This window comes from Nomascus leucogenys, chromosome 20 (genome assembly GCF_006542625.1).
Source record: "Nomascus leucogenys isolate Asia chromosome 20, Asia_NLE_v1, whole genome shotgun sequence".
Taxonomy (NCBI): Eukaryota; Metazoa; Chordata; class Mammalia; order Primates; family Hylobatidae; genus Nomascus; species Nomascus leucogenys.
In genome coordinates this window covers 81,105,083-81,117,171 of record NC_044400.1, presented here as the reverse complement: position 1 = coordinate 81,117,171, position 12,089 = coordinate 81,105,083, and the positions used below count along the sequence as shown (strand labels likewise).

Below are 12,089 nucleotides of genomic sequence, written 5' to 3'. Positions count from 1 at the left end.
GGCTGAGATGGGGGGATCACTTGAGCCTAGGAGGTTGAGGCTGTGGTGAGCTATGATCATGCTACCACACTCCATCCTGGGCAACAGTCAGACCCTGTCTCAAAAAATGAAAAAAATGTATAGGCATAGGGACAGTAAATAGTCCCCATGTTGGTGTTGCACTGTGGGCTGCTGGTTACTGGGTACCCTACAGAGCAGGGGTCCCTAACCGTTGGGTCACAGACCAGTACTAACTAGTCCATGGCCTGTTAGGAACCAGGCCACACAGCAGGAGGTGAGTGGCCAGTGAGCCAGTGAAGCTTTGTCTGTATTTATAGCCACTCCTCATTGCTTGCATTACCGCCTGAACTTCTCCTGTCAGATCAGCAGAGACATTAGATCCTCATAGAAGCATGAACCCTATTGTGAACTGCGTGTGCAAGGGATCTAGATTGTACGCTCCTCATGAGAATCTAATGCCTGATGATCTGTCATTGTCTCCCATCACCCCCAGATGGGACCACCTAGTTGAAGGAAAACAAGCTCAGGGCTCCCACTGATGGTGCATTGTGGTGAGTTGTATAATTATTTCATTCTATATTACAGTGTAATAATAATAGAAATAAAGTGCACAATAAATGTTATGAACTTGAATCATCCCAAAACCATCCCCTTGCCTCACCTGATCTGTGGAAAAGTTGTCTTCCATGAAGTCAGTCCCTGGTGCCAAAAAGGTTGGGGACCACTGCTCTAGAGCACATCCTATGGCACCTAAGCAGGGTGGTTTATTGAGAGTACAGAAGGAGGGGAGGAGCAGTGAGATCTCAGGTCATCAGCAGACACTGTGAAGGAAAGACCTTGAGAAGGAAAAATGAAAGGCGAGAGGCCAGCTTTTCTACCTGGCTCACTCTTGTCACTGGGGCTCGAGGGAATGAAGCTGATCTGCTCTGGCCTCACAGAGGGGTGAGGTGTGAGAAGCCAGAACCACCCTGGCTGGGAGCAGAGACTGGAGCTCAGGTCTCTGAAGCCCAGGGAAAGGCCACTGTGCAGGGCAGGGTTTCAAGACTCCCAAAGAGGCTGCTTGTGGGAAGCACGTGAAAGGGTCCTTAATCCAAGAGTGTCTACATAGTGTCACCTGCTGAGTTGACTACATAGTGTCACCTGCTGAGTCTCTGTCTTGCCAACATGAGCTGCAGTCAAGTTGTATTGCATTAGGTCATTGAAACCTCCCAAGTGCATAGGACCCCGCCTACCTTTACCAAGGACCTCATAAAAAAAGAGGTGCCCCAAGCACCTTCTGGGTAAGCATGGACAGCTGCCCACAGTACACTCTAATGGCAGCAATGGTATTTGCCTTTGGCCCAGAGAACGCTGTCTCAGGGCCCTCCTCCACAGTCTTGTTAGTATTTGTAGCGGTAACAGATGTGCAGATGGAGAAGCTGAGTGTTGGTGAATCCACTGGAGGGTGGCATCAGACCTGGAAGGGTGTGTGTATCATTCCATTTTCACACTGCTATAAAGAACTACCTGAGGCCGGGCTCGATGCTCACGCCTGTGATCCCAGCACTTAGGGAGGCCAAGGTGGGCGGATCACCTGAGGTCGGGAGTTAAAGACCAGCCTGACCAACATGGAGAAACCCCGTCTCTACTAAAAATACAAAATTAGCCAGATGTGGTGGCACATGCCTGTAATCTCACCTACTCAGGAGGCTGAGGCAGGAGAGTCAGTTGAACCCGGGAGGTGGAGGTTGGGGTGAGCTGAGATCAAGCCATTGCACTCCAGCCTAGGCAACAAGAGCGAAACTCTGTCTCAAAAAACAAACAAAAAAAAAAACAACTACCTGATTCTGGGTAATTTGTAAAGAATAGAGGTTTCATTGATTGATAGTTCCGCGTGGCTAGGGAGGCCTTAGGAAACTTATAATCATGGCGGAAGGAGAAGAAGAGGCAAGGCACGTCTTATGCAGTGGCAGGAGAGAGAGAGCAAGAGGGGAAATGCCACACTTCTAAGCCATCATATCTTGTGAGAACTCACTATCGTGAGAACAGCATGGGGGAAATCCACCATGATCCCATCACCTCCCACCAGGTTCCTCCCCCGACATGTGGGGATTACAATTTGACATGAGATTTGGGTGGGGACAAAGGTGAACCATATCAATGTGACAGGTTGACGTGACGTCACAGGGCAGACGTGGAAGGTCCTGTAATCAGGGTGTGGTAGCAGCCTCACTGCCTGTCCTCAGGATAGCTCTGACCAGGCTGGACCCCCCTGGCAGGGAAGCATAAGAGCTTGCTGGCCTGAGCGGTCAAGAAGTTACCATTGTGAAGCAGACATTCAGCTCATCCCAGACAGCCCCCAGGAGCAGAGTCCAGACCCCGTGTAGATGTGTGTGATCAGAAAGAGTCCCTTGCAAGGGTCGTTCAAAGGCAGAGTGGGCTGTAGAAATCAGTTCCCCATGATAGGGAATGTGGAGAATAGTTGGAGAGGTGTTTGGACTAGGTGACCATGAGGTCTCATCTCAGATTTCATTTCAGGGACACATCTGTCCCTGACTGGGGCTGGTGGCCTCTGTGCCTGGTATTCATTGTTTCCCAGGGATTTGCAGAGTACCCTTCAGGGGAGGCACTTGTCTGCAAGTCTAAGTGCAAATCAGTCTTGCCTGTCAACAAAGGTGACTTGGGTGTGTCAGTGGTTCCTGTCCTGGTGTTGAACAGGAGACGCTGGCCTATTGTGGAGAAGCTTTGAGTCTGGAAGCTTTTCTGAATGGAACTCCCACCTCCCTTTCTCCTGCATTTGGTGTTTTTCTTCTGTAGGATTGATGCTGTTCACTTGATTTATCCCTGGTGTATTAGTCCATTCTTGCATTGCTGTAAAGAAATACCTCAGACTGGATAATTTATAAAGAAAAGCAATTTAATTGGCTTACGGTTTTGTGGCCGTATAGGAAGCATGGCTGGGAAGCCTCGGGAAACTTACAATCATGGTGGAAGGTGAAGGGGAAGCCAGCACATCTTACGTGGCTGGAGTAGGAGGAAGGGGGGTGGGGAGGTGCTACACACTTTTAAACAACCAGATCTCCTGAGAACTCACTATCATAAGAACAGCACCTTGGGGGAAATCTGCCCCCATGATCCGATCACCTCCCACCAGGCCCCATCTCCAACAATGGAGATTACAGTTTGACATGAGATTTGGGCGGGGGACACAGATCTAAGCCATATCACCTGGCTTTCCCTTCGTGTATCGATATAAGTTTCTGAGGTTGTGAATAACTTGTAACCTTCAGGTGACTTCAGAAAAATAGTATAGTTAGTGGTAACATAGGGGAAGAGGTGAAAGAGAAGGAAGATGAACCGTTACCGAGTGCTGTGCCAAACCCAGTGTGGCTAGAGCCTCACTGCTGCTTCCTGGTGTTACCACATCTGCAGATGACAGGAGGCTCCCGAGGGTCTCAGCCAGGCAGGCCTGTTGGAGTTTAGGTCAGCGGTATCCTACGTAGCATAACATCCTGCCCCTAGGAGCCTGGGGTGCTGTCCTTAGTTCCACATGTGATGGAAATGGCAGATAAAGTTCTAGTTTCAGAGATTCATTTCTCCAATTGAACTGTAACTAAACACAAAAATGCCCTTAGGGAAATTCTTTTACTAAGAATGAAAAATCCTTTGGGAATAGTAATTTCTTGAGGTATCTGTTTCTTGAAGGTAAACATTTATTTTGAAATACTATATTTGGTATTATTGCTGTTGTTCCAGGCAAAATGGTGTATATGTAAAAATAACACATACATGTTCTCTCTAGGGAGAAAATACAGTGTCACTTAAAAAGTAAAGTGTATTTCTTTAAAATTGCATGTTACATCGCTTTTACAAAGAAAACCAGTCTCTTCACTAAAGCAACCAGAAGATGCTTTTTATTTTTATTTATTTATTTTTGAGACAGAGTCTCTCTCTGTTGCCAGGCTGGAGTGCAGTGGCACGATCTTGGCTCACTGCAACCTCTGCCTCCTGGGTTCAAGCAATTCTCCTGCCTCAGCCTCCCGAGTAGCAGGGACTATAGGTGCCCGCCACCACACCCGGCTAATTTTTGTGTTTGTAGTAGAGACAAGGTTTCACCCTGTTGGCCAGGATGGTCTAGATCTCTTGACCTCGTCATCCACCCACCTCAGCCTCCCAAAGTGCTGGGATTACAGGCATGAGCCACCGTGGCCAGCCAGGAGATGTGTTTTTATTTTCACTGTCTTGTGAAGAAACCATGAGAAACAATCTGCCACTAATACAATTGAGGGAAATTGAGCCACTTTAGTAACATCCAGAGAATAATAGTCATTCTGGAACCATGTATGCATGGGTGGGAGGTTGTGGGGAGCTGAAAACAACAGAAATTTATGCTCACAGTTCTTGAGGCCAGAAGTTCATAATCAGTATGTCAGCAGGGCTATGTTCCCCTGAAGGCTTTGGGGGCGACTGCAGTGACCCCTGGAGTTCTTGGTTTGTGGCCACTCCACTCTCCACTGGAGCCATTTTAATGCACCATTTAATTTAAAACCTGTGAATGAACATTGGTTGCTTCTAATCAATAACATTTTAGAAATTTTATACTGATTCAAAGGTTTTAAAATGTTGAATACGTGTAAAATAATTGAGTCTCTGTTCACAAGTAAGTGTGTATGTGGCGAGAGAGTTGGTAGGTTTTGTTTGTTTGAGATGGAGTCTTACTCTCTCAGCTAGGCGGTGGTGTCGTCTCAGCTCACTGCAACCTCTGCCTGCTGGGCTCAAGCAGCCCTCCCACCTCAGCCTCCAGAGTAGCTGGGATCACAGTGCACACCACCATGCCTGGCTAATTTTTTTTTTTTTTTTTGTATTTTTGGTAGAGACGGGGTTTCACCATGTTGCCCAGGCTGGAAGTTTGAAATCAATTATTTTTATGTTTGCTTTCTAAAATTCATTCTTTCTCTGTTGTTTGACACATACATAAGCCTGCAGGTACCCAAATTTGTTCCAAAAAAAAAAAAAAAAAATTACCCTGAGGCTGTGAGGAGTCAAGGAAGAGGTTTTTATTGATGTTATTTATCAAACAACTCTTACACTGTACACTAAGATTTTATAATAACTGCAGACATATACAATGAAAAGGGAGAACTGGCACCAATATTGAATCTTCCCATCCAAGAATATGGTATGTCACTCTTTTTTAAGGTTTTTAAAAGTATATTGTATTATGGTTTTATAGTTTGTAAATCTTGACCCATTTTATGCCTCCATAGTCTGTAGTTTGAGGGGCTACTATGACCGGCATCTTGAGTGGGGAATGTGTGTTTAAAGCATTCGTGCTGGAAACTGGGAAAATGGAGATGCCCTGTGACCAGTCATCTCGCCAGATGCCGGCATTAACTCTTGTAGTTTTTGAGTTGAGTCTTGAATCTGGGAGTCTAGGAAATCACGGTATCTTCTACAAATAATGATAGGTTTATCTCATCTTTTCCAGCATTTGTCCCCTTTTTTTGGCTTCCACTAGGACCTTCAGACCAGTGTGAATAAGAGCATTGATACTGGCACCCTTGTCCAGTCCTGGCTTCGAGGGGCTGCTGTGAGTGTTTCACCATGAAGTTTGATGCTTGCCATACAGACTTTTGATACTTTCTAGCAAATTAAAGAAGTTTACTTTTATTTCTAGTTCATTTAGGCTATCATTTAAAAAATAAAACAGGAAGATGTCAAAATTGATGGTATCTTTTTTTTATATCAATTTCTATATGAGTTAAGAGTTTAGGTTACCTAATTTTGAGACATTCTTGCATTCCTGGGATGAAACTCCAGTAGATCACGATATGTCATTCTTTATTCCATTATTAAATTTATTAGCTGATATTTGATTTAGAACGTGTGCGTGTGCGCCTGTGTGTGTGTGTGTGTATTCGGACAGCTGTAGAAAATTATTTTTAGAGACAGGGTTTCACACTGCTGGCCAGGCTGGAGTGCAATGACAAGATATTAGTTCTCTGCAGCCTCGAACTCCTGGGCTCAAGCTCTTCTCCCACTTCAGCCTTCTGAGTAGCTAGGACCATAGGCACGTGCCAGTGTGCCAGCTAAGTTTTGACTTGGCACAGTGGCTCACACCTGTAATCCCAGCACTTTGGGAGGCCAAAGCAGAAGGATCGCTTGAGCCCAGGAGTTTGAGACCAACCTGGGCAACATAGGGAGAACCCCATCTCTACAAGGAAAAAAAAAATTAGCCAGGTGTGGTGGCGTGTGCCTGTGGTCCTAGCTACGTGGCAGGCTGAGGTGGGAGGATCACAGGCCTCGGGAGGTTGAGGCTACAGTAAGTTGTCATCACACCACTGTAGTCCAGCCTAGGTGACAGAGCGAGAGACCTTGCCTCAAAGATAATTTTATTTACAAACAAATGAAATTTTTTGTAGCGGTGGGGGTCTTGCCTTATTACCCAGACTGTTCTCAAATTCCTGGCCTCAAGCGATCCTCCCGCTTTGGCCTACCAAAGTGCTAGGATTACAGTTGTGAGCCACTGCATCCAGCCAGGACTTTTATATCTATATTCTGAGGTATAATTGAGTTGTCTTGGTCTTTGAGGTCTTATTTGTTTTGTATAAAGGTTGTGCTAGCTTCATAGAATGAATTGAGAAACTCTGTGTTTTTGCAATTTTCAGGAATAGTTTAAATTTTCTGTCCCATGAAGGATTTGATAGAACCTACTGTAAAACTTTGGGGCCTAATTCATTTTTACAGGGAAGAAGAACAAGAACTATAGATCTTGTCTGCCTTTTTCCTTTAAATGACGTTTATTAGTCTATTTCAGGTTTCCTTCTACATCGTCAGTTTTACAGATAGAATTTGGCTCAAGAAGTTATCCATATCGTTTAGTAAACGGTTGTAAACTCACACCTGCAGGGCTAGGGAAAGTCATGGGGAGATGGATGATATGGGGTAGAGTGGCCCCAGAGTTCTTGTGGTGCTCATGGCCGTCACCACCCTCACCTTAGAAAGTGCCCTCAGTTGGGATAGGCCCTAGTGGAGCAGGGGGCATGGGTAGCGAAGGCCACACCTGTGTGTGGGTGCATGTGTTCTCCTGTTCTCTGTTAGGGGCAGTCCCCACTTGGGTCCAACAGTCTTCACAGGGCCACCAGAGCTGCCAAGTTGTCAAGAGAAGCCAGAAATCTGGATTATTAGGTGAAATCTTGAACATTTTTAAAAAGAGGCGTTGTGCAAGTGGGACAAAATAGCCCATGAGCCCCTTGTTTGTAACTCTTCTTTACATATTACAAAGTATCAACTTACAAAGATACTTTGTCTCACAGTTTAAAAACAGTCTTCTGGCCAGGCGGGCACAGTGGCTCATGCTTGTAATCCCAGCACTTTGGGAGGCCGAGGCAGGTGGATCACTTGAGGTCAGGAGTTCAAGACCAGTCTGGCCAACATGGTGAAACACCGTCTCTAGTAAAAATAGAAAAATGAGCTGGGCGTGGTGGCGGGTGCCTGTAGTCCCAGCTACTCAGGAAGCTGAAGCACAAGAATCGCTTGAACCCAGGAGGCAGAGGTTGCATTGAGCCGAGATTGTGCCACTGCACTCCAGCTTGGGTGATATAGCGAGACTCAGTCTCAAAAACAAAACAAAACAATCTTCATATGTACCCATATCCTTTCTCAATCCTGATTTTTTTTTTTTATGTTACCTTTTTCCCTCTTTTTCAGCCTTGACAGAAGCTTACAGAACCGACTTTCGGTTTTATTAATCACATATGCTTCTCTGTTTTCTCAGTAATTTCTCTTTTTGCCTTTAACTCCTAACTTCTTCGTTAGTTTTGTTTTGCTTTGCTTTTTAAGTCTCATATGCCTGTTAATAGCTCTTCCTTTCCTGTAGTCTGAGCTCTTCGTGTGGCAGGACCAAGTTGCCATCATCTTGCTTATTTCTAACACCTTCAGGGCACATAATGGGCATTCAGTAAATAGTGAATGTTCATCCACTATATTGACAGATTTAGTCAGAATATCTTGATTTCTCTTTTTAATGTTTATTCATCTCTGTCTTTCCTGTGAGAAAAGTGATGAGTTTGAGTAAAATAAAGAAATACCTGTTAACATATTTGTAGTATTGTATCTTTATTCTGTTTGCAGATGATGTTTCTCTCATATATATTATTTTAAGAAAATCTCTTGAAAATGTCTTGTATAATTGTCACAGGTATTAAGGTTTTTCTTTTTTTTCTTTTTTTCTACATCCCCTTACTAGATGACAATGAAAACCAAGCAGCGCATGTTAACAGAAGACTGGGAGCTTTTTAAACAAAGAAGATTCATTGAAGAACAGGTAAGCTTGTCAGTAAGAGAGGCAATTAAAGGAAGCAGAAATCTGTCCTGACGGCAGATGACTTCTCTGCATGTTGATGTGCTTTGTTAGAACAGCATTGGAGGACCACATTGGCATGTTCTGCCAGTGTTAAAAACTGTTCAAATGGCGTTTTTAATCTCAAGATAAACTAATTTTGTTCACCTATTTCCTTATCTTCCATATACGCCTCAGGAAAAACCCATGTGTATTGAGTGGCCTCTCTATCCCACAGCAGCCCTGGGTATTCTGCAAAGAATATTGTCTGAGTCCCCACAGTCCCCTCTGAGGCAGATGGTGCCATCTGCAGTTTACATACGAAGGAGGGTGATAGGGTGAGGTTAAGGATGTTGCCTGATGTCCCAGAGCTGGAATGGGGGCCCAGCATCCCCAGACAGAGTGCTCAGACCTCCAGACATTGCCAGGTGCCGTGCCTTCAGCATGGGAGCTGGCAGATCTGGACTCTCCCTTCCTCGTCTTCCTGGCGGTGCCTCCTCCAGGCAGGCTTGTGTTCCACCTTTGCTGGTGCTGTTTGGCAGAGCTTGCTAACGACATCCTGTTTCTGGTCTTGGGGCCCTTGGCTTCATCTGGAAACTTGGCTTCCCCTGATCTCCCATCCATGTGCCACATCGACTCTCTTCCTGTTCCCTGACACTTCTCTCCATCTCCTTTACGAACTCCGACTTCATTGGACTTTCTGCAAATATTGGTAGTTCACTGGCCTTGACCCCATGCCTGTCTCCACATTTGCATGCCCGTGGTCTCCTCTGGGCACCACAGGTATACAGATGGCACCAGTGTTTTGGCATGCTTACCTCTTCCCTTTCCCCATTCCGCATGTGTCCTATGTTTTTGTTGTTGTTGTTGTTGTTGTTGTTTTGAGACAAAGTCTCACTCTGTCACCCAGGCTGAAGTGCAGTGGCGTGAACTCAGCTCACTGCAACCTCTGCCTCCCGGGTTCAAGCGACTCTTGTGTCTCAGCCTCCCGAGTAGCTAGGATTACATGTGTCAGCCACCACGCCTGGCTAATTTTTGTATTTTTAGTAGAAATGGGGTTTCACCATGTTGGCCAGGCTGGTCTCAAACTCCTGACCTCAGGTGATCCGCCTGCCTCTGCCTCCCAAAGTGCTGGGATTACAGGCGTGAGCCACCTTTCCCAGCCATCCTGTCCTTTTCAGTGGCCCTTCCAGCTGCCACCTGTCCCATTGCCAGAGTGGGTCCAGAGTTCCTTCTCCTTTGAAATGCAGATGCTCACCTTGTCTATTAGAAGTTGAGGTACCATTTCCTCAATAGCTCCCAGGCCGACCCCTTGCCCTCCACGTGCCAGTTTTCATTCCTACAGCTCTGTTCTCAGTACCTTGCAAGTACCAAGCACACGGCAGACAGGGTAAAGGCCGGGTGTCTGCAGCAGGTGTCTGCTGTGAGGGCGCGCTGCAGCCTGTTTGCTGAAGACAAAAGCGATTAGGGTCTCCTGGTACCTGAGCCCTTTGCAGCTCAGCCCCCGGCTTGCTGCCGATTCCAGGTCTGCTGCCCCTGTATTCCTGGTCCTGTCCAGCTGAGGAAGCAGTGCCTGTGAACATGATACATGTTAGCAGAATTACTGAAATACAATGAGCCATGTCTCGGGGAAGGGTCTTGCAAGATTAAAGCATTTTAAAATTTCCTCTAGTTAACCAATAAGAAAGCAGTTACTGGCGAGAACAACTTCACAGACACCATGAGGCACATGTTGTCGTCCCGGCTGAGCATGCCCGACTGCCCCAACTGCAACTACAGGAGAAGGTAAGCCTGGGTTGTGGTGTCGGCACGACTGGCCCATGAGACCTTCGCTGGGCTGAGCGGAGGCCCAGAACCGACCCTTAGAGAGCATGGTCTAGTCTTGTGCATTGGCTGGCTTGGTAACTGTCCTTAATTCCTGATCAGATGTGCTTGCGATGACTGCAGTCTCTCACACATCCTCACTTGTGGTATCATGGACACCCCCGTCACTGATGACATCCACATTCACCAGCTCCCACTTCAAGTGGATCCTGCTCCCGACTATCTTGCTGAGAGGAGCCCGCCCAGTGTGTCATCTGCAAGCTCGGGGTCCGGCTCCAGCTCTCCCATCACAATTCAGCAGCACCCCAGGCTCATCCTCACAGACAGTGGCTCGGCACCGACTTTGTAAGTTGTGACCTTGTAATAAAGTTTTAGAAATTTAAGTCACCCCAGTAATGAGAAACACATACAGTAATGTTCACAGAAGTATGAACATCATTATTGTGCTTTTCATGACAAGGGACCCTGAGGTTTTTAATGCAGCTTTTAAAACATGAAATCAGTAAACCCAAACTTATAACACTGTTTATCTGAAAAAAAAAAAAAAAAGGTAAATTAATAAAGGCCAGTAAAGAAAAAACATGTTGGTATGCAGAGAAGAAGTGTCTCTAATTCCGGCCTCACATCTCCTCATTCTCCTAAAGGGTGACCAGTCCGCCGTCCGTCCTGTCTCACTGTCAGCCCAGCACTCATGCTTGTGTCGTGTCTTGCTAAGAACTCAGGTGACCGCTTTAGCAAGTAGTTGAAGGTTTCTGTTTTTCATATTCCCGCATGATTAGAAGTACATTGTATTAGCAAGGTGGCTGTGCAGCTGTCACCAGTTCACATTGTAGTTGGCTGGTCCCAGATTTCTTCAGAGTTGTGACCCCTGTCATTTGGGGAGGCTTCACGTGCTAATTTCCAAAAGGGTTGTACGTGAACGTATGTAGTTGCTAAAGTCAGCTTAGGTTTAGTTTACATGTATCGTAGAGCACACAGGCATCATGTTCCTTGTGGAGGTATGCAGTGGGAGAGATTGTTGTTCCTGACCTTGGCTGTGCAGCATTTCCGGGATTTCTCTGACCAACTGACTTGTGTTCATTCCGTCTGTCTGGATTTCTCATGGTGACTGACGTTTTCCTTCAGTCTTTCCATTTTCAATTTGGGCTTGTTCTCACACAAAATAATTCTGAAAAGACTGGTCTAAACTCACTGACTCTCTTCATACAAAGATTGCAGGCTGCTGTTTATTGCCTTAGAGACACTGTGTACTCTCCAGGGCACAAGAAAGAGTTGACATTTTTGCAGCTGGCTGTTATCCAGCTTCTTACTGAAACATAAAAATTAAACATATATGCCTAATGAAAATTTAATATGGAGAATTTCATCCCTGTTCATTTGTCACAGCTGCTGATGTCGGTTATGGTCTCTTGTGCCACGTGTGGTAGTGGAAGAAATTGGCTGTGGGAGCCTTTCTCCTTGGGCCAGAGCTGCCCATCACCAGTTATGGGGAGCCTAGGTTCTCGGGGCATCTGGGCCTTCAGCAGCTTGTGATCAATGTCTTCCAAATGTAAACTATGATTTGAAAATCTCCAGTGTTATCTTTTCATTTGTATTGTCTCTTTCTTGGCACGTTTTCTAAGTTGGTTAAAAAGAATAATGTGATTGTAGTCAGTGTACCACACAGTACTTCCTGGATCTTATGGGTTGGATCTTTATGGAGCTAGGGCTGGTGAAGCCTCCTGCCATCACATGGAGCAAATGGCTGAGTTACTTCCCTAGAACCTCAGTTTTCTCATCTGTAAGTCGTGCCGATGGTCATCCTCAGGAGTGTGTGTGAGCATTGGCCCAGGCAGCGTCCCAGGTGCAGTGGGCCCGCAGGAAGCCCTAGGACTCTGCACCTTGTGGGCGCTGTTTGTACTTCCCTCTGGTGAGCTCCAGACTCGAGCACGTTACTTGTAATGTG

The 12,089-nt window shown here is 46.0% G+C and overlaps 1 protein-coding gene across 3 annotated transcripts in view; it reads left to right on the top strand.

The window, feature by feature from the left end:
- The window catches only part of FAM193A (family with sequence similarity 193 member A), a 183,690-nt gene that overhangs the window by 108,067 nt on the left and 63,534 nt on the right, over nt 1–12,089 (top strand). For all 3 annotated transcript variants that reach the window (XM_030800812.1, XM_030800813.1, XM_030800814.1), the window contains exons 8-10: nt 8,228–8,305; nt 9,993–10,105; nt 10,247–10,489. In XM_030800812.1, coding sequence (XP_030656672.1) covers nt 8,228–8,305; nt 9,993–10,105; nt 10,247–10,489 — 434 coding nt within the window. The remainder of the gene's footprint in view (nt 1–8,227; nt 8,306–9,992; nt 10,106–10,246; nt 10,490–12,089) is intronic.